This window comes from Antechinus flavipes, chromosome 1, assembly GCF_016432865.1.
Source record: "Antechinus flavipes isolate AdamAnt ecotype Samford, QLD, Australia chromosome 1, AdamAnt_v2, whole genome shotgun sequence".
In the NCBI taxonomy this organism is placed as follows: domain Eukaryota; kingdom Metazoa; phylum Chordata; class Mammalia; order Dasyuromorphia; family Dasyuridae; genus Antechinus; species Antechinus flavipes.
The window spans coordinates 352101369-352122617 of NC_067398.1; the positions used below are offsets into that span (position 1 = coordinate 352101369).

Consider the following 21249-nt stretch of genomic DNA (forward strand, 5'->3'; position numbering starts at 1 on the left):
CTGTGTTACTTTAGGAAAGTCATTTAATTCATTTGCCTCAGTTTCCTCATTTGTAAAAAGATCTAGAGAAGGAAATAACAAACCACTCCAGTGTCCTTGCCAAGAAAATTCCAAATAAGATCACAAAGAAGTGGATATGACTGAAATGGCTGAACAACAAAGTTGTACATAGTTGTTTGCATATTATCTCTCCTAATAGATTGCAAGGAGGCTCCTTGACATCAGGGACTGTACTTTGCCTTTATGTATTCTCAATATGTTACACTTAGTAGACACTTAATAAATGTTTGTTGCCTAATTTTATATAGATCAACTCATACCTCTCATTCCTTCAGAGCATGGGGAGAGTCAATGAATTTAATCCCATCCCCCCAAAAAAAAGATATTTCTCTTTTTTTGATTACCACTTTTAATCATTTTCCCCCACTCCAATTTTTTTCTTGATCTTTTTGCACACTTTTTACTAAAGGGAAATGAATCTGTAAAAGACTTTAAGCTAAAGAAATATTTCTTTCTTTATATTTTCAATTCAATTTAAAATGTGGTTTTTAATATCCTTTTACATGAGCTTCTGAAGTTAACTAAGTTCTTACTCATAAGAAAGATATACAATCCAAGCACATTCCTGAAGCTTTTCCAGCATAGATATTGGTCCAACAAAGGACTGATGGAGTTCACAGTCTGCTGATACATCCTTTGGACAAGTCCAGTGTAATAAGGCATTTGGTAGATTTCTAGAGGAAGAAAATATTGTAATAACTCACACTTATATAGAGACTATAAGATTCTTTACACTTCTCTGTTATACGTCACAACACTAGTGAAAATATAATTATCTTCATTTTTAAAGATAAAAACTGAGACTCAAAATAATGTATATTTACAACCTTTTTTTTCTCCCAACCATATGTTTCCTTAATATCCTATGTCAATTATTGTTTCAAGTAACAGTTGGTAACATTATAGTGTACTTAAATTTATCATGCATCTCACCTATGCCCTTTGAGGAACTTGGCATTTTATTTTTTAAAGATTATATTATTCTATTTCCTTCTCTCCCCAATCATACAGTATCATCTATTGTATCACCAGAATAATATTGGGGTTTTGGGTGTTTGTTTTTGATTTTTGGTGTCAAAGCCATCTTTGATCGTCAGGATTGCACAATTTTTCACTGCCGCCATCTCAGTTAAGCAAACATCTGAATACATCTGCTGTCTGCAAGACATTATATTAGGTGCTGGAAAAACAGGAGAGAAAGGTGACAATCTGTTTTTAAGGATCAGCTCTTAAGGAGCTCCATAGTAGAACCAGTTTATTTTTCCATTTGTATCTCCTGTCCAAAGTGTTTTTACTGGCAAATTAACTCAATGGCTTAATCTCAATAATGTGTCATAATCTGGAAACAAATATGCTTTATCTATTGTGTTTTTCCTTTGGCAAATATTATACCAATCTCTTTTGAGTGTTCATGAATTTCACTGTAAAAACTCCATAGTGTATAGGGGCTTAATTCATTCAGCACAACGTCTTTGGAAAACAGTGGTATCTAGGGATTTAATCATTTGGAGGAAATCCCTCTTTCATGAAGACCCTACCCATCATCACTGTATTATGAATTTTGATCTAGACAAGACCTTAGAGACCATTGCTTCCAACCCTTTTATTTTACTTTTGAGGAAAATGAGATCCAGAGAAGTGAAATGATTTCCTCATGGTCGCTTAGCAAGTAAGTAACTGAGGAGGAATTTGAACCTAAGGCTTTCTGACTGCTGTCTTTTCTCTATAATGCCAAGGAGTCAGGAGATGCCAAAGGATGTTCCCTATAACAAAGAATATAGACTTATATTATCTGTGGCACTCCATACTGATAAGGAATCATTAATACATTTATCTCTAAAGCTAGTTTCTTCTATTAAAAATTGTTTCCTTAACCTATGTATACAGGACGTTTTGTTGGAGAAAGATTTTTAAGGGTTTACTTTATTAAGTCAATTTTTTTTTTTTTTTTTTGTCTTTTGTAACTAACAAATACTTGGGAATCTTGTGTAACTTTCAGTCAGTCAGTTGTGTGCTTATATAAGTGATCTGCTATAGAAAATTATCTGTAAAAACCTCCCTATTTCTTTCTCATATTCTCATCAAGGATGCCCTAGATATGTGAGTCTAGATTTTATAGAATAAATATAGAGTAAAGAAAAATTTTATAGAGGTCAGAAAGTAAAGTTATGGATGGGTAGTTGTTAATGTCTTCTTGATTGCTTTTTTGGTGATAATAATTTCCTCTGTGATTTGGGGTGGGGTGTGGAGGTAAGCTTTCTTTGAATCATCTTGAAGATTTGTTCCTCATCCCTTACAAAATTATTTAACTTCTCGCTTGGATTGTTATTTTCTGCACATACAGGGTTGCCATCTTCTCTTAAACTGCACTTGTTATTGAATCATGGATGTCCAAATATGTTGGTTTCACTGTCATCAATGGTAGGACTAGATTGCTAGAAAACGACTGAAAATCTGTTCCATAATCCATCCATTTGTTGTACTTAATTTAATCATTATGTGCTTTCAGCCATTCTCACGTGTTTTGGTGAGAAAAATACCATATTTAGTGACTAAAGATCTAGACCTTTATCACTTACTAAACTCTGTCTAAATCTCAGTTTCCTCATTTGCAAAATTAAAGGATTAAATATTTTACTGAGACTTTTTCTGACCAAAAACTATGATTCTCTGGTGATCTGGGTTTCACACCAAACCTCCCTCAGGCTCTTTTTTTTTATTTTTCTGTTTTTATTTGTTTGTTTGTTTTGTTTTGTTTTTTCTTTGTTTTCCGTTGTTGTTTGAGGTGATACTGCTCTTAATCTTCTCCCATTCTCTTTTGTGATATTTTTGAAAACGATCTTTCACTCCATATAAGTGCTGTCCTTTGCAATCATCTCTCTCTGTTTTTCTGCCTCTTCATTGTGGCAACCATTTTATATAACAAAAAAAATTCTCTAAGAAATAGTGTTGTGGGACACCTGGGTGGTAAGGTGGATCAAGCACCAGCCCTGAAGACAGGATGACTCAGGGGGACCTGAGTTCAAATATGACCTCAGACACTTAACACTTTTTAGCTGTGTGATCCTGGACAAGTCACTTAATCCCAATTGCCTCAGGGTGGGGAAAGTGATATGTTGGGGGTTTTTTTTGTCCTTTTCCCATTTTTCAGTCAACACATTTTTTAAAAATAATAAGTCAGTTTGAACTTGTTATTGCTACCCATTGTAATTTCTTTATCCTTTCTTCTGATTTAGTACTGATTTCAGACTTTAGTCAGGGGTCTGATCATATACAGGAAGTAGATTTAAAAATGACAGCCACATTAGTAATCAGTTGTTTGTTATTCATTAGCAATTATTTACAAATCTCAAAGGTGAGGAGAATAGGAATCGAACCCCAATCTTGATTTCCATTATAGTGTTTCTTTTACTATGTCATCTACTTCTGTAACAAATTTTTGACAAGAAATTACCTAAATGCTACATCTTGGTTTTTCCTTCTGCATCAACTGAATATTATAAAACAATTTAAATAAGCGTACCCTTTTTTTGTAGGAATATATTAACATATATACTACATATTTTACTAAGTTTTAAGACCACCTCACTTTATTTTCCCTTAGGCAGATTATGCAACAAGGGCTCTATTTCTTCTAACTGTGGCCTTCCTGTAATCTAGCATAATGTATAAACCTACACATAGTGACCACATTAAGGACATAGGAAACCAAAGGTTTCCTATATAAGATGAAAACACAGATCAGAAAGATGTACCCTTTTAACTGCTGAAATAGGATAGCATAATGAATAGAGTGTCAAATTTATCATTGTTGTTATTCTTTTAACAGCCTGAATTTGGAGATATTATGAATATTATGCATTTATTTGTTATGGTGAACACGACTAGGATGGGAAGTCAATAGATCAAAGTTTAGTTTCCTTCAACAAGCTTGTGAACAAATTACATCAAATTACAAATCTGTGTCTCTTTACTTGCCTCATACTGAGAATAGTAACTTCATATCCTGGAAGCTCATTTCACTCATAGACATCTCATATTATATGTACCATCTACCCCTGTAATCTTTCTCAGTGATTGGCTGATTCCTCCCAGAGCCTTCCCTCCTACCTCATGATATTGTTAAGAATATAAAATAAGATAACATCTAAAAACACTGGATTTGTGCAAAGTCAGTCCTGTTTTGCTATTTTCGTTACTTAAACCTAATTGGATTTATGTGTTATAGTTCAGTATTATAGGATCTTGCAATTTCTAATATGGGATAAATGGAGAACAAGTACTGGGCAAATACAACTATTTTTTCCATGACTAATATTTGAGTTAGAAATATAAAATTCTTCCCCTATAAAATAATCTTTTAGAGAAAGTGTCTTTTTTAACTAGGGACAAGAACAAGTAATCACAGGAGAGCAGAAAAGATTGCTAATTTATTTTGTACAGTACTAAACCCAGTGCTTTATACATAGGAGCTCCTTGATAATTACTTGGTTTGATTTAATTGTATTAAATTGTCTCTGTTCTTAGAATTTGTACATTTTAGAGAAGGGGAGGTAGATATGATGATTTAAAGCCTGTCTTGATTTAAGGGGTTGATGATTTACTTTGGATCCATTATCTTGCCTTACTACCTTTTTATTCTCTGCCCTTTGACATTTTTTAGTGTCATTGCAGGAGAAGGGGAAAGGAAGAATTACAATGGAAACCTGAGCATTCTAATACTTTCTAATAGCTCCGACTCAGTGAGCGGTGAAAAATGAAAGTGGGAAATATCTGAAATATCAACAGATTGAATTTATTCTGGAAAAATATAATTTAAAATTTGCTACTGTGATTGTATGGTTTGGGGTAGGTGAAGTAATTCATAATCCAAATGAATTCACATATTCAAGGAATTTCTTGGTTCCATGTATATTCTTTTCTACATACTTTTGTGACACACCTTGATTAATTTAATGAGAGTTATTGCTAAATGAATGAAGACAAATAGGAATGTCACATGGATATAAGGTATCTCCTACCTTTTTTTATTTCACAGTGCATATAAAAAGGAGATTGGGAGAATTTCTGTTTACAGAAATGTTTTTAAAACTATATTTTTTCAACAATTTGTATATAAGGAACTTTTTGTTTGTTTACACCTCTATATGGATGTATTCATATCTATTTGTAAATTTACCTAGGATGCCAACATCCTGAACAACTCTGAAGTACCAAATTTACAAATCGTTCTTTAGCCATGTTGTGGCTCTCCACTGAAGGATTTGTTTTCACTCATTTATCTTAATCATACTTAAAACATTATTAGATGGATAATTCCAACTTCTGTTATAAGATGTTCTTTTGTGAAATTGTGATGTTTTTCATCCTGAGATTATTGGACATTTCATTTTTCTCTGCATTCATCACACTCTAGAATATGTGCGAGGAACTGAAAATTGACCACCTCTTTTCCTTTAAGGCTTTTATTTAAATGTCTTTTGAGTTTTAGGCTGAATAGTGGTAAGCATGTTAGTCCAGCTCTGTTGAAAGATGATGTATTGGAATGGAAATACATTTGGTCTGAAGATCAGTGGCCTTACCTAGTACCAACAGACCTTGAATAAGCTACCTAATCTCTCTGGGTCTCTGTTTCCTCACCTGCAAAAAAGAATGGTTTGAAATAAATAGTCTGAATTGCATTCCAGCTCTTATTTTTTATAATTCTCAAAGAGACCATAAAGGCAAAAGAATATTTCTCAACAGAAGGGATTCAATAAGGAAAGGAAAAAGACAAAAACAGGGAAATCAATTATAGAAAATCTGAAAACTGATGTTTATGAATGTGGGAGAATAAACTATATCACTATATTTTATTGTAACTACTTTGTCAGAGATGAGAATGACTGACTGGCCTATCATTCAAAAGTGACATTTCATCTGTTTTTGAGGACTCCAGAAATCTCTGTAATCATTTTGTTGCAAAGCTCAATATCACTTGAAAGTATTCCAACAAAAATGGATCAAAAGAGAGTTCTCTTATATAATTTTAGAGATTATACAAGTAACAAATAAATACATGAACCAGAAATGACACATGGTGTTTCCAGTGCCAGTTATCTTTTCAGAGTAATATTTCATTTCTTAAAGGACCCTGTTATACCCTCTCTGATCCCAGTCTGATGAAATTATTTCAACAAAATCTTTAGCATGCATCTTTCCTCCGGGATACCCATCTTGGAAAGTCTGTTCAGCAAAGTTCTTCCTCTAACTGACACTTTCTTCTTGATGTTTATCCCGGAGCTTTTTAGTCTAGTTAAAACTCATACTGGGCCACTGCTTATTTTATTTTCTCTGTTTTTATGTAGCCAATCATATCCATCATACTTTTGACATCTACTTTCCACAATTTTTTTTTCCCTCTCAGTGATAGGCTAATGAGTCTTATCAAGATCTGTAAATTGAGTTGGCTAACTTTCCCAAGGAAATGCAGATCAGGTTTCTTGGAATTTAAGAATTAGAAAGGACTTTGCTTATCATATTGTATGCTTTCTGCCCAATGCATTAATCCTTCTACAACATTCCTATGTTAGGTCATGTGGTAATCTCTGTGTAAAAAAAGGTAAAAACAAAAACAACAAAAAACCAAAAACTCAATTGATGGGAAATTCACTACCTCATAGGGCAACCCTATTTTTAGCTATGACTGTTAATAAAGTCCTTAGATTCAACTGAAATCTTATGTTTTGAAATTTGTACCCAATTGGTTCATATTCTGTCCTACAGTGACAAAAAGAATAAATTCAACCCCTCTTTAACATTATAATACTTTAAATATTTGAGGGTATCTATCATTCCTACCCTCAATTATAGCTCTTCTAAATACATTGTTCTTTCAGTGGTTTGTTATATGATAAAATGTGGTATTAAATTTCTTTACCATTATATTCACCTCTATTTGGCAAATGTCTATTCTAAAATTCTATATCTGTAATAGAGCATAAATGTGAACTCTTCAGTATAATGCTCATAGGGTCTGCCCTTTTCCCTGGGTCATTTAACATTTTTAATGACTTCATTGAATACATAGATGGTATATTTAATAGACAAAACTATGAGGGATAGCTGCATGTTAGAATACAATTCATACCTAGAAAAATCTTGGTAGACTAGAACATTGGACTAAATCAAATGAAATGGAATTCAAGTTTTTGAAGTTGCTTTCAAAAAATCAGTTTCACAAATAGAAAATGAAGATACCAGTTCATCTGAAAAAGATCTTGTGATTTTAATATATTTCAATATCAATATGAATTAACAGTGTATGAATGAATATTTTAGAATTGAAAAGGTCATACAATCTTAGACCAGTTAGACTTTTTTTTGCCTTTCTCTGTATGAATAGACACAATAAATATTTGTAGAGTTGACTTAATTAAGAGATACATAACTATGTCCAGGGCTACTGAAATGACTGTCTTGTTGCATTTTGTCCTTGTCAAACATCAGATTTTAGCAGTGACATTGATAAGCTCAAGAGCTCTCAGAAGAAAGTGACAAGGATATTTAATGATCTCAAGATCATAGCCCCAGGATAAGTTAGAGGAATTGTAGAAGATTACCAGGAAAAGAGAAGACTACATGAAGATGTGATAACCATATTTAAGTATTTAAAAAACTGTCCTATAGAATAGAGATTAGATTTGTTCCTATTGGCCCCAGAGGACAAAAATTGGAACATTGATTAGAAGTTATAGGAAGAAATTATGTTTCCATCTTTGGAGTTCTATCCCAAATGGCTACCTCAGGAGGGAAGGGGGTTAGCCCTCCACCCCAACCTAATCTCTTCAAACAAGGCTTATAATAGCTTGCTTCTACTTCTCCCCCCTCCACTTTCTTCTAAAACCTCTGCAGCCTGGATTCTAACATTATCTTTCAACTGAAACATCTATTTCTGCAATCACCAGTGATCTCTCGATTGCCAGATCTAAAAGAATTTTCTCAGTCCTCGTCTTTCTTGGCTTCTCTACGATGATATTGCTGAGCACTCAATCCTTCTTGATGTTCAATCCTCTTTAGGATTTCAGCACACTCCTCGCTCTCAAGTCTTCTCCCTACCTTCCATATCCCTGTGACTATTTCCCAAACTTCTATCCCATATCTTTTTTCTCTTCTCTCTCTGTATTCTATTACTTAATGACCTCACCTGCTACCTTAGTTTTAGCAATCTTCTCTATTCAGATACCTCCCAGGTCTGTATATCCAGCCATATTTTTCTCTCCCAAACTTTAGTCTTTTATGACTAATTACCTATTGGTTATCTCAACTGGAATAGAGGTCTCAAACAACTCTCTTTTGAAATTTCCTGTTTCTGTAGATTGTACCACTATCCATTCATCCTTGACTCACTCTTCATTCTCCTTCACCCTACATATTTCATTCAGATGCCAAAGTTTATCTTTACCTTCATGACATTTTTTGACTATGTCCTTGCTCCACTCACACAGCCATCATCCTAATTCAATTACAATAACCTCTTACATACACAATCAACTCTATTCCCCCCTTATTAACCTCTATGATCAAATATACTTTCTTTAGTTTAGTTTATATAAAAAGTTCTGTACAACATATTCCCATCCTAACAACTTTTCAGTCTTATTTTACTTTATTAGTTTTTATATACTCTACATATTAGTCAGATTGCTCTTCTCTACTCCATCTTTTATCTCTATACCTTTACATTGTCAGTCTTCTTGACCAGGAATGTCTTTTTAATCTTGACCTCTTGATATCCATTTGCTCCTTCAAGGTCTAAGCACCTTGTATAAAAGTAATTTCAAGCTTTAATAGTTTAATATTACTAGCTTCAATGGCTTTAACTGCACTGCAATCTTTGGGATATTCTGATTGCATGTTTTCTCTCCTGTTTGAACAGAACTGTTTTGCTTTTGTCTTTGTATCTCCAGAGCCTAAAACCATACCTGGTAAATAGTAGACCTTTAATATCATCATCATGGACATTTACTAAGCACTTTCTATTTGCCAGGCACTAAACTGTAAAGACAGACAAAAACAAATTCCCTGACCTCAAAAAACTCACATTCTAATAGGGAAGACAGCATAAAAATGCACAACCATGTACTTAGAAGACATATACTATCATGGGAGGTAATCTCAAAAGGAAAGTATGAATGGGAGGGACAGGGATGATGAGAAAGTGAGACTGGAAAATGCTTGTTATAAAAGGTAGAAATTGAGCTAAGTTTTGAAGAAGAATAAATATTTGCTGGTTAGGCATCTAGTCTTTTTAATCAATGTCAGGGAATTTCTGGCATTTTTGTTCATATCTGGTTGGACTACATACATGCTGATTACCCTTTCAACTCTGAATTTTTGTGATTGTTTCTTTAATTCTATTTGTTAATTCCATTATTGACTTCTATTCATCAGAGTTAGAATTAGAGAATTGCATTGCAATTCTGAATTATAATTTGAGAATTTTGTTTCTCAATGCAACAAATGGGTAAAATGTAGATGGTTGAGATAGTGTAGGAAAACTGCCCCTGCTGCTGTAGACAGAGCTAGAATGAGATATTTATCAAGTTTTAAGGCTAATTTTTAAAACTGTGTCCATGGTATACTACTTTCTACTGAAGGATATGACTTTAACTATTATGCATGTGACCTGATTTATCATTGAGCATCATATAGGCAAATCTTTCAAGACTTGTAACTACTTGCAGTTACAAGAGATTCAGTCTCATAATGTAACAAAGGTCTCAATTCCTTATGATTCTGCCTTTGGAAGTATAGTTAGGAAACAAGAATGGCTCCCGATTATGCCTCTGTTAGAGTGAATACAATGCACTGGTATATTCTAGCTCTTCACTAGAAAACATCATTCTTTTCTGTGTAGACTCTAGAGAGATTCTGCATCCCTATCCTGTGAACAGAGGAAAGTAAGAAATGCAAAAGACAAGGGCAGCCACAGTTATTTATGAGAAATAAGAGTAGATGAGTCATATGCCATCATTAACAATAAAATAATGTTAGAAATGGATACTAGTAGCACTGAACTAAAATAATACAAGAGAAGGGCCAAGAACTGCCATTTTCTCTGTACATACCTTGTTGATTTTGATCTTAATTTGGTTTGGCTTGGTTTGTTTTTTCATTCAGAGCTTGAGTATCTACCATAAAAAATACTATCTTATCTTGTGTTGTTGTACCTTTAGCTTTCACCTCCCAGGTATTCCCTTGAAAGTTGCCTTCACATCAATGTTTCTTCATACATCTTGGACAAAGCCCCACTACATCCTTTTCCTGTCTCTATTTTTCTCTCTGTACCTCTCCCTGTCTTGACTGTAATCATTGACTCTTTGTATCATGTTTGAAAAACAACCTGCATGGCCCTAATTTTCCTCATTTGTAAAATGAAGAGATTGGACTGGTTTCTTTCTAAAAAACCCTTTTAGCTCTAAGCTTTGAAGAAAAAACTTATTGACATGAACATGAATTTTATCAAAGATAAACAATGATGTCTGACATTGATGTAATGCTTTTGTGTTTGAAAAGACTTTATATACATTATCTCATTCATTTTCACCATAACTTATTGAAATGGGTGCTATGGTTATCTGCCTTTCACAAATAAGGAAATTGAGGCTAACAGGTTAAGTGACTTGCTTAAAGGGACACAACTAGTGAGAGTGATGATACTCAAACACAGTGTCCCTGACTCTAAAGTTCACCAACTTTATCCAGTTCTCTGTGCCACATATTCCCAGAAGGGAAGAGACAGGGTTTCATCATTTCATAGCACAGTCAAAATCCCTAAGAGTATAAGGCTGGATGGAATGTGGACATCTGCCATTACCACCAAGTAGCCATGTTACTTTAAGAGAAATCACTTCATCTTTCTGGCCTTTGAATTGGACTAGATAATCCCACAGGATACAATTTTAACTTTCTGTCACTCTATAAAATGCTTACTAGGAAAGGAATGGCTTAATTTCAGTTTAGGACAGATGTCTTTTGAAATTGGTAAACTGCAATTTGTAGATGGAAGGTACATAATCTAAGCCTATGCTCTTGAAAATAGGACATTTGAGAGTCTCTTGAAAGTAACTTATTTTATTTGACTTTTTATCATCACAGTGGAAAATAGTCATATCTGAATTTGGTAAAATTATCTTGAGAAATCAAAAATTAGATAGTACATATAATTTGAATAACCTCAACAAGTTGAATTCTGTCAATTACAGTGTGGATTGAATATGGATGGATTTTAGTTTAACAGTCTTTTTCTAGCAAAGGGAATTCATAAATAAGTGATAATAGGTAACTTCTACTTCTAAATGACTTCAATTAGCCACAGGCTTCTCCATTCCTCCCAGAGGAAATAGCAGTAAATAACCTTGAAAGAAAATAAAAGGAAACAACTGTTTTAAATGTTGTCAAATGATATTTTATCTAAAGTACTATGTGTATGCATATTTTATGTATATTTTAGAGAACTTTTATCAGAGTAAACTATATTATCTCAAAGGCCTTAATCCTTTTTAAATACTTTAGATAGCAAGTACTTTTTGCACACTTTTAAAGGATAAGATTTTTAATAGTCTGGATAAAAATTTCCAGCTTTCAGAAAAATGACAGTGCTTCATCCTTATGAATTCATGCCTAGTAACCAAATACACCTCATACTATTTTGTCAGTGAATAAAGATCACTGATATTACAGTTTCACAACATTATAGTTGCATTCAAGTTTTTTAATACCAAAACAAATTTCATTTTCAATTCTTTTTTCCCAGAAAGTTGTGGTTTAGTTCAACTTTTAAAATTAACACCAAGAGTTCCCTTAAAAAGAACTGCTCCTAAAAAAGAAATTTTCATTGGTTACTTACAAGGAAGTCTCAAGTAAATGACTGTTGGTTTTGCTTGACAGAACTTTCAGTAAGGTTCTGATTTTTGTAAGTTCTAGTTGTTTGGAGGGGCATAGGGGATCTCCTGGTTTTAGATTTTATTCTTTGGTTTTCAAAACTGTTCTTCAAAAAGAGTTTTCATTTTTCTTTATCACAGTGGAATTAATAAATTGGCTCTTTAACAAATGGCTATTTATGCATGGTGTCATGAAAGCTAAAAACCTAATTCACAGCCCACAAAATATAGAACTTCTTTCTTTTTTCTTTTGATTATCTTTGTTCTAAAAACTGTATTTTTTATTACATTCCTGACTCCTCCCAATTTCTAAGATCATAAATGAGATATCCATATAGCTTATTTGATGTATGTCAGTCGGCCTGCATCTCTCTGTGTGTATATTCTCCTTGTCTGTGAGGACATCATTCTGACACCCCCAACCTCATATTAATGCTTGGTTTGTGGCTCATGATGTTCTGAAATAAACATTTTTAATGTATACATTTTTAATGGTGTTCATTAGATTACTGAAAAAAGAACAGAAGCTTCTTAGTAATACTGCAGTAAGCCTTTTACTAGTGGATTCCTCTTTCCTTTCACTGTGACCTGTGAATGTCAGAATAGGCTCACTGCCAATTTTGTGATCTGCTGCTTGCTTCAAAATGGAGGCAGGAAGGTATCCATTTTCATCGAGAAGATGACAGTATTTCAGTCCTCCAGACCATCTGGAGAGGAACTTTTTAAGCAAAAGAAAATGGAACTTTAAAAACATTATATTTAGCAAGAAAGAAAAGAGAGAAAAAAAACATTTAAAATTAAACTATACTTATGAGTTCATGATTGTCTAGTATGCTGTCCTGTTTAGCTGAAATATAAACAAGAAAATACACAGGCTATTTTTACAAAGAACTAGTTCCCGAAGCCTCTGGAGTATTAGTAAACGAATCTAAGTAAATTAGTTTTTTGGCACACTTGTTAAGTTTATTGCACACACAAATATAATAAGTACAAGAAAAAGAGATTTCCCCCTTATGCACGCATTGTGTGTTGGTGGTCTTATGTAGATCCAGACTTTTAATGGCCCTTTTCATGCATCTCTGCAAAGAGCTCGCACCATGAGAATTTAATATCCCAAGATATGTTTATGATTTTCAGTGGTCTTGATAGTGTTGTTCTCTGGATTTCCCTCCCCTCCCCCTTCTTCTTTTTAAGAACAAAGAGTTTGCTTGAGGGGTGGAGTAAATGCAGAGCTTAGTCCATAGCTTTTATTTTTTTGCTTCTAACATTTATGTGAACTCTCTGATTTTAAGGAATAAAAATAATAATTAAAACAACAATAAGATTATCAAATTAAATTCTTCTATATTTTCAGTTTTCTGATATCCCAAGACCATACTGAAGATATTAGATAGAATATCTATACTCATATAGGAATTGGGGGGAAAAACTCTGTTGGTATTCTTGTTTTAGGAAAGTATCATACCTGGTTTTTGTTTTTTAAAGTTTAGACATGTATATAAAATTCTTTTTACATAAGTAGAAATCCTTTATTTTTTCCCTCCTTTTTTATATTGCAGAGGAAGCAATCTTCATGTTATGCACTGGATTAAAACTAAAGATAGAAAAAGAAGCATTTGAAAACTGAAAAATAATATGGCAGGAATAAGGCATATACCAACATCTCACACTATAGACCAAGATAAGGTCAAAATGTGTACATGGTTTAGACATAAAAGATGATACCATAAGCAGATCAGGAGAGCAAGGAATAGTTTGTCTCTCAGATCTATGGAAAAGGGAAGAATTTATGAGCAAACTAGAGAAAGGGGACATTATGAAATGCAAGATAAATAAATTTAATTACATTATGTTTAATGTTTTTGCACAAACAAGTAATACAATCAAGATTAGAAGGAAAGCAGAAATCTAGGAAATAACTTTTATATCCAGTGGTTTCAATAAAGGCCTCATTTCTCAAATATATAGAGAATTAAGTCAAATTTGTTAGAATACAAGTCATTCCCCAATTGATAGTCAAACGATGTGAACTATTAGTTTTCACCTCACAGATGAAGAAATTAAAGCTCTCCTAGTCATATAAGAAATGCTCTAAATCTCTCTTGATTAGAGAAATGCAAATCAAAACTTTGAGGTGCCATGTCACACCTATCAGAGTGACTAATGTGACAGAAAAGGGAAATGATAAATGTTGGAAAAAAATTGGGAAAATTGGAATACTAGTGCATTGTTGTTGGAATTGTGACCTAATTCATGTTCTCATTCTGGAGAACAATTTGAAACTATGCCTAACAGGCTCTAAAACTATGCATACCCTTTGATCCAACTTTCTCACTCCCAGGTCTGTATCCAAAAAGATTATTAAAAAGGGGAAAAGACCCATATGTGCAAAAATGTTTGTAGCAGTTCTTTTTGTGGCAGCAAGGAATTGGAAATTGAGGAGCTGCCCATAAGTTGGGGAATGATTGAAAAAGTTGTAGTTTATTAATGTAATGGAATATTAATATGTTACATGAAATGATGAGCAGAGAGATTGCAGAAAAACCTGGAAAGACTTAAATGGACTGATATGAGTGAAGTGAGCAGAACCAGAAGTACACTGTATATAGTAACAGCTACATTGTCTGATGGCCAACTATGATAAATTTAGCTCTTCTCAGCAATACAGTGATCTCAGACAATTCCAAAAAACTCATGATGGAAATTGCTGTCCACATCCACAGAGGGAACTATGGAGTTTGAATGCAAATCAAAGAAAAAACTATTTTCACTTTTTGGGTTTTTTTTTTTTTTCATTCTTGTGGTTTTCCCTTTGTCTGGTTCTTCTTTCACAACATGACTAATGTGGAAATATGTTTAACATGATTATACATGTATAACCTATATCAGATTGCTTGATGTCTTACGAAGGAGGGTGGAAAGGGAGAAAAGGAGAAAAAAATGGAACTCAAAATCTTATTAAATGACTATTGAAAACTATCTTTATGTGTAATTAGAAAAAATAAAATAATATAAGGTGGGTAAAATGGAGCATTTCATTCTCATTTTTTGCTTCTTGTACAATAACATACTCTGTAGTATTTATGTCATTGCAGGAAACAAACTAAATTAGTTCTTGTTCTCTAGGTTTATGCTCCGTCAGCAAGCACTGCCGACTACAATAGAGACTCACCAGGTTATCCATCTTCAAAACCAGCAGCCAGCACTTTTCCTAGCTCCTTCTTCATGCAAGGTAAGAAACTGCTTTTCAGGGGAAAGCCATTTAGCAAATTCATGTTAAAGGTTTGAATGAACTTTTGCTGGATTTTCACTCGGAGTGAATTTTTCATAAAAATGGATAAACCTGACAGTATTCTTCTCTGAAAAGTGTGGTGGCAGTAACAAGATTGAACCATTCCTGTTCTGAATATCAGTATGGGGGTTAACCTAAAGTATTACATGCTAGGTTCATAACTTATTTTAGACTATATATATTTTATTAATCAGCCTTGTCTCCTTACCATGCATAACCCTTTTTCTTAGTTTTGTTTAACCTTGCTTTGGCAAGACTTCATGGGGTTTTCCATCTCTTTTTATCTTCCATTGACAAAAAAAATGATTTCCAATGTAGAAAAAAGGGCCAGATTATAAGAAGAACTGCCATGGTGTCATCCTTCAAGATATAAAAAAGGCAGCCATGAAAGGATCCCTTTGATAATGGGATATCATTTTCCCCAAATGAGAGCAGACAGATTCAGTTAGGATTAATAGTTCCTATCACATTTAACTTATTCCCACTCCATTTGAAGTTTTGGCCTTTTCAATTCAGTGACAAATTTGACATATTTTGGTATGTCAAGGATCCATGATTTTGTCAGAGTGTACAGTCCCTTAGCTAATGGAAAGTCACAGTCCATGGCTTTCCTCATGTGTCTCTATAATAAATAAACAAAAACAAAAACCTCATCAATTGATAGCCAGTGTTTTGATAATAATTCTTTAAATTGCTTTAGGCTAGTCCTATGATGACATGTACATACTCTATGACTAGACCATATTAGTCTTCCAATTTTCTACAAGTTACTGGACCACTAGCATGACTTCCAAGAGCCTGGCTTTATTTCTCTAATATGCACAGTGCCAGAATTGCCGTGCTATCCAGTACAAATTAGTCCAATTTGTTCCTGTTGATTCATATTGGTATTATAAAGTACGATACTAAAGAATATCCCCATATTATTATTTAAATGCAAGCAGAATACCTGTCTTTTAATAGCAGCTTTTCACTACTTGTGTCCTGTTGTAGTGGCAAAATTGAGTGGTCTCAGATGGTATTGTTACCTCTTCAGAATCAGGTACATAGCCAATATTCCATTGATCCCTCATTTCCTTTTTCAAATAACATGAAGAAATTATGCTATTTATGTTTGAGAAAATAGTTCCTGGAGATGAATTTATATGTTAATTAAACTTATATGTATCCCAGCCATTGACAAAAAAGATTTTCTTCATCCTATTTTTAATGGAGTGACCTGCTTGCATCATCCAGGTCAAAGGAGAAAGATTAAGTAGATCAATACTAATAATAATTTCCTAATTACATAGAAATGAGCCAAAATATGGGAGCAAATATTGTTTCTTTACAGAACTAAAATTGACATAACAATTTGATTCTAAAAGTTAACATTTATCATTTCATATCCACAATTTATTTGCCCAGAATATAGAAATAGTTCCTATTTTTTAAAAAGCAACATTATGGCAAGATCACAGGAATATGAAAAATATTAACTCACTGTAAAAAGCAATACATATGTAAAATATGTATTTTTGAGTATGCATTGAGTAGAATTTTTAAAGATAACAAACCCTAAATAGATTTTAATTGCTACATAGTGCATCTCATTTCAAACATATACAGAAGCTCTTGCTCTTTAATGTAGTTTTATAAAGTTATTTGTCATACCCATCAACCATTCATAAAAGAATTTAGTCTTGGACTTTTAAATTAAGATAGAGATATCTACACTTCTCTAATATAAGGACCTCTTCCATATTAAATGAAGTATGGGCTATGTTAAACATGCTTTTCCTTAATGCCATGATGACAGAGTTGGGCTCCCCTTTTTTGTGCAAAAAATATTAATTCCCATGAACCTACAAAGAATTGTTGAGTGCTAAACCTTAGATGCAGCTGAATTGAGTCAGAGTAAGAATAACGCTGCTCTATAAGTTTGGTTGAAGCATATTTTAATTGCATTGCCATGTCCCCTAATTTTAATTTTCACTTTTAGTCTTGCAGCTAAATTTCTTAAAATTACAAAGACATGAATGAAGTTTTATCTTCACAGTACTTATTTGAAAAAACCACACAAATTATTCTTCCAAACTGCTTGAAAACATTCCAGTTTTCAAAATTCCAACGTCTAGAATTAGTGCTTCAGTGAAAAGCCCTTGATGGGATGTATAGTGCCCCATTCAGCTTGCCTTGTAGAAGAATTAGAAGTACTGCCAACGATTAAAGTCTATTTGGAAAAATTCTCTGCAGGTTTACTATGGAAATAGTCCAGTTGTTAAGGAATCAATGCCAGCAGCATATTCAATAGTAGCATAAGTTTGCCTCTCCAATCCCACTTCTTTCCTCTGCCACCCACCCCCAAGTGTAAAAAAGACCACAGAAACCAATACCAGAAACCGTAGACCATAGTAGCAAGGGAGATTTTTATATCCAAATTATAGTATAATTTCCCTAATTAGTTTAAACTGAGAAAGTCCTAGGAATAAGTTTTGAATTTTGAATACCAGGATCACAATTTGGCCCAACAAAATACATATAATTTTGAACCTTTTGCTAACCTATTTTTTTAAATATTAAAAAATATTCTCTTTAAGATATGTATGTCTTAAATTGCTTCTACTGAAAACCTAATATCTTACAGCTATGTAAAAAAAAAAAAAAACCAAACACACTGAGAAGCATATGTACCCTAGAGATTTTTACCCTTTCCTATTATAACACATAGTAATTCTAAGATTTTTCCATATACTTTGTATATTATAGATCTGAAACCCAACCTCTTAAGTCAAATAACCATTTGTTTACTTTTAAAATTTGTAAAATTGCCAATTGTGTAGTGGAGAAGCATTTTTAAGCTAAAAATATTCATCCCAAAATATAGCAGCAGTTATCATAGAAAAAAGGGTGAGGGAGTTGCCAAGAAACTTTTATTTAACATCATATAAACTGCTAACTTGACATAATTCAATATGAAATTGTGTTCCATTTCTCTCTCTTGAACTTGATTTTTAACTGAGGACCTGTCATTTATTGTTCACTGTTTTTAGCTGCTAGGTAATTTAACACCATATTTTTTTATGGTAAGTTTTCTAGTATAATCTAACATAAGGATAAATGAAGTGCATTGGGACAGTTATTTTTAAGTTTATGAGACAAACACTATTCTATAGCCAGTTTCAAGCCCTTCAGGGAAGCCACAGTTTTCTTTGTCCTTTGCAGATGGCCATCACAGCAGTGACCCTTGGAGCTCCTCCAGTGGGATGAATCAGCCTGGCTACGGAGGAATGTTGGGCAATTCTTCTCATATTCCACAGTCTAGCAGCTACTGCAGCTTGCATCCACATGAACGTTTGGTAAGGCTGCTTTTTGTTGTAATGGAGATAAGAAAGCCAGTTGACTGATTATTTTACCCTCTTGTTTTACAAACATAAGCATAAGGTCTAATGGGTTATCTTCATCCCTGGAGTTCTTTAAGAAACGATATCCAAGTATCAGCCCTAGATGATTTAGGCTGAGACTGCACTGGATGAATCATTTCTTTAGATCCTTCCCAGATCTAAGAAACTATGATTTTCTTAACCATCTTTTTAATTCTCATTTTTATTCTTTCCCAGAATACATATGCCCCCTTTCTTTTTATAATATCAGTTATTTTTGTTCTATGTTTTCTTTGTGTATCCTAAAACACCATTGTCATGATTAAAGGGGGTCCTATTGTGATGAAGCCATAGTGAGCATGTTAGAGGTATGGATTTTCTTATATGATCAAAAGTGATAGACTTTCTTTTCCACCACCTTCCACTACTTACGCTTTTTTCAATCACCATTAGACTGATTTGTTATGGCTTCTTTCCATCTTCAAGATCCCATAATCTATTAATGAAGAGTCTATTAGAAGAAAAAGTCATACCAGATATAGAAGCTAGATTTTGTATTCATGTAAGTTTAGTCATAATATAAATTCTCCTTTTAATATGGCATAATTTTAAAAGTTTGATCGTACTCTCAAACTCATAAATCCAGTACTTCCATGAATATGTGCTCTTATTAAATCTTAGTTTTTCCCCAGTGATTCAAGCCACAACTCAATTAAGCCTACTGAGTCTGTACCATTCTCATCCTTGTCTTCCCATAAATTACATTATGACACAATTTAAGAATTGAAAGGACCTCACCTTCAATGTATTTTTTTCACATCAAGCCTAAATCTTTGCAGCTTGTACACAGTACTCACAGTTCTGCCCTCTGGATAAGAGAACAAATCTAATTGCCTCCAACCCATCTTTTCTTCTCTAAGTAAAACATGTTTCTTTTCTTCAACTAATCCTCATATGACATGGATCCAAGAGCCTTTGCTCATCTTACTTGCCCTTCTTTGAACAATCTAGACTTGATCAATGTCAATTAAGCTCTATTTCTTGGAATTGAAGTTCATAATCCAGATGAGGTCTGCTGAGGGCTGAGAATACGGCTTTCACCTCCCTATTCTTGCAAGACTGCTCTTCTTAATTCAACTAAAACTTATATTAGCTTTTTTGGCTTCCACAACTTACTTTGAACTTATTGAAACTTGCTGTTCACTAAAATCCTCATATCTTTTTTCAGGTTGTTATCTATACATACTTCCTCTGCCATATACTTGTGAAGTTGATTTTTTAAAATTTCTAAGCATTAAGACTTTATGTTTAAAACTAGCAGAGAGGATCATTCATCCTATTTCAAGCCTTCCTCACATTTTCCTGATGTAGCAGGTTTACAGGTGGAGCATGTAGACTATCCACCGAGGCTTTGCCAACTCTTTGTGATATGTTTTGTCTTCTTCTTCTCTCTGTGCTCCCCTTTTCTCTTTATATTTCTTGTTTTGTTTTGTTTTGTTTTTTCAGTTTTTTCCACAGTATCTTTGATTCCTCCTTTCTATTTCTCTAAGTTATTGCAGTTTTGGCAAAGGTATGTTATCTGCATTTTGCCATCAAGAAAGCCCTATAGTATTTTATGGGATTCTTAAATCCCTCAATACCATCATCATTTTAACAATTGAGATTTTACTAAAGGAGTATCTCAGTAACCAAGAAGAACAATTTTCTAATAACAATATCTATCCTTCTTGGTACTAATTTTGATCTCATCAGATTTATGTGTGTAAAATCATTATACTATCACATTTTTGAAGTGAGCTTCTGACATAAGTAATTTTACAATAAATAATAAACGTTTTATTTTCTAAATTCTTCCCAGGATGCCCCATCTTACCTAGAGATGGGTGCTAGAGAAGTATTAGAGGGACACTATTTGGACTGGATCATTGTAAATTAACTTTTAATTAACTGGAGTTTCTTATCAACAGCTTTACTCTTTCTCTACCACTGTTTTCTCATTTTCATTGGAAATGCTGATTAACAAAAGCTTTTATTGTAATTTCAACTGAAACTTAGTATTCCTTATATCCTATAGACATTTTCATTAAAAAGTATTGGCATTGTCCCTGTCTGGTTGAATTTTAGTACTTTTTAGCTTTGCTTCTTCGGTTCTATTATCTTTTCTTTCTTCTCTTTGTTCATTTCTCTTTCTCCCAGACTGTAGGTCACAAAAGTTAGAGAAATTTAGTTTGATGTTTCACCAACTTATCAGGTCTTATTTGTCAATAATGCTTATAAAGTATTGTATTAGTTTGAAAATGCCTTTGTTGCAGATGAAAAGTACGAGTTCAAACTAAAGGCACTATTGCCTTTATAAAAGATGTTACTGAACCAAAATAATGTTACTACTTAGAAAGATAACTTTGAATAAACCCATACTCACTATTAATATTTAGGGGCATATATAGCCATGTGTAGTAATCCCACAAGTAGTGTATCATTTCTGGGCTCCACAAATTAACACATTTCAGTAATTATAGTATAAAAATGTAAAGAAGCAAGAACTATTTCTCTGCATTCTGATGTAGTTTTCTTGACTAACTCGAATAACATCAAATTATTACATCCAGTA

General features: G+C 33.3%; 1 protein-coding gene across 8 annotated transcripts in view; it reads left to right on the plus strand.

Moving 5' to 3' along the window:
• The window catches only part of TCF4 (transcription factor 4), a 412574-nt gene that overhangs the window by 336152 nt on the left and 55173 nt on the right, over nt 1-21249 (plus strand). For all 8 annotated transcript variants that reach the window (XM_051969592.1, XM_051969595.1, XM_051969593.1 and 5 more), the window contains 2 exons: nt 15111-15216; nt 18481-18614. In XM_051969592.1, coding sequence (XP_051825552.1) covers nt 15111-15216; nt 18481-18614 — 240 coding nt within the window. The remainder of the gene's footprint in view (nt 1-15110; nt 15217-18480; nt 18615-21249) is intronic.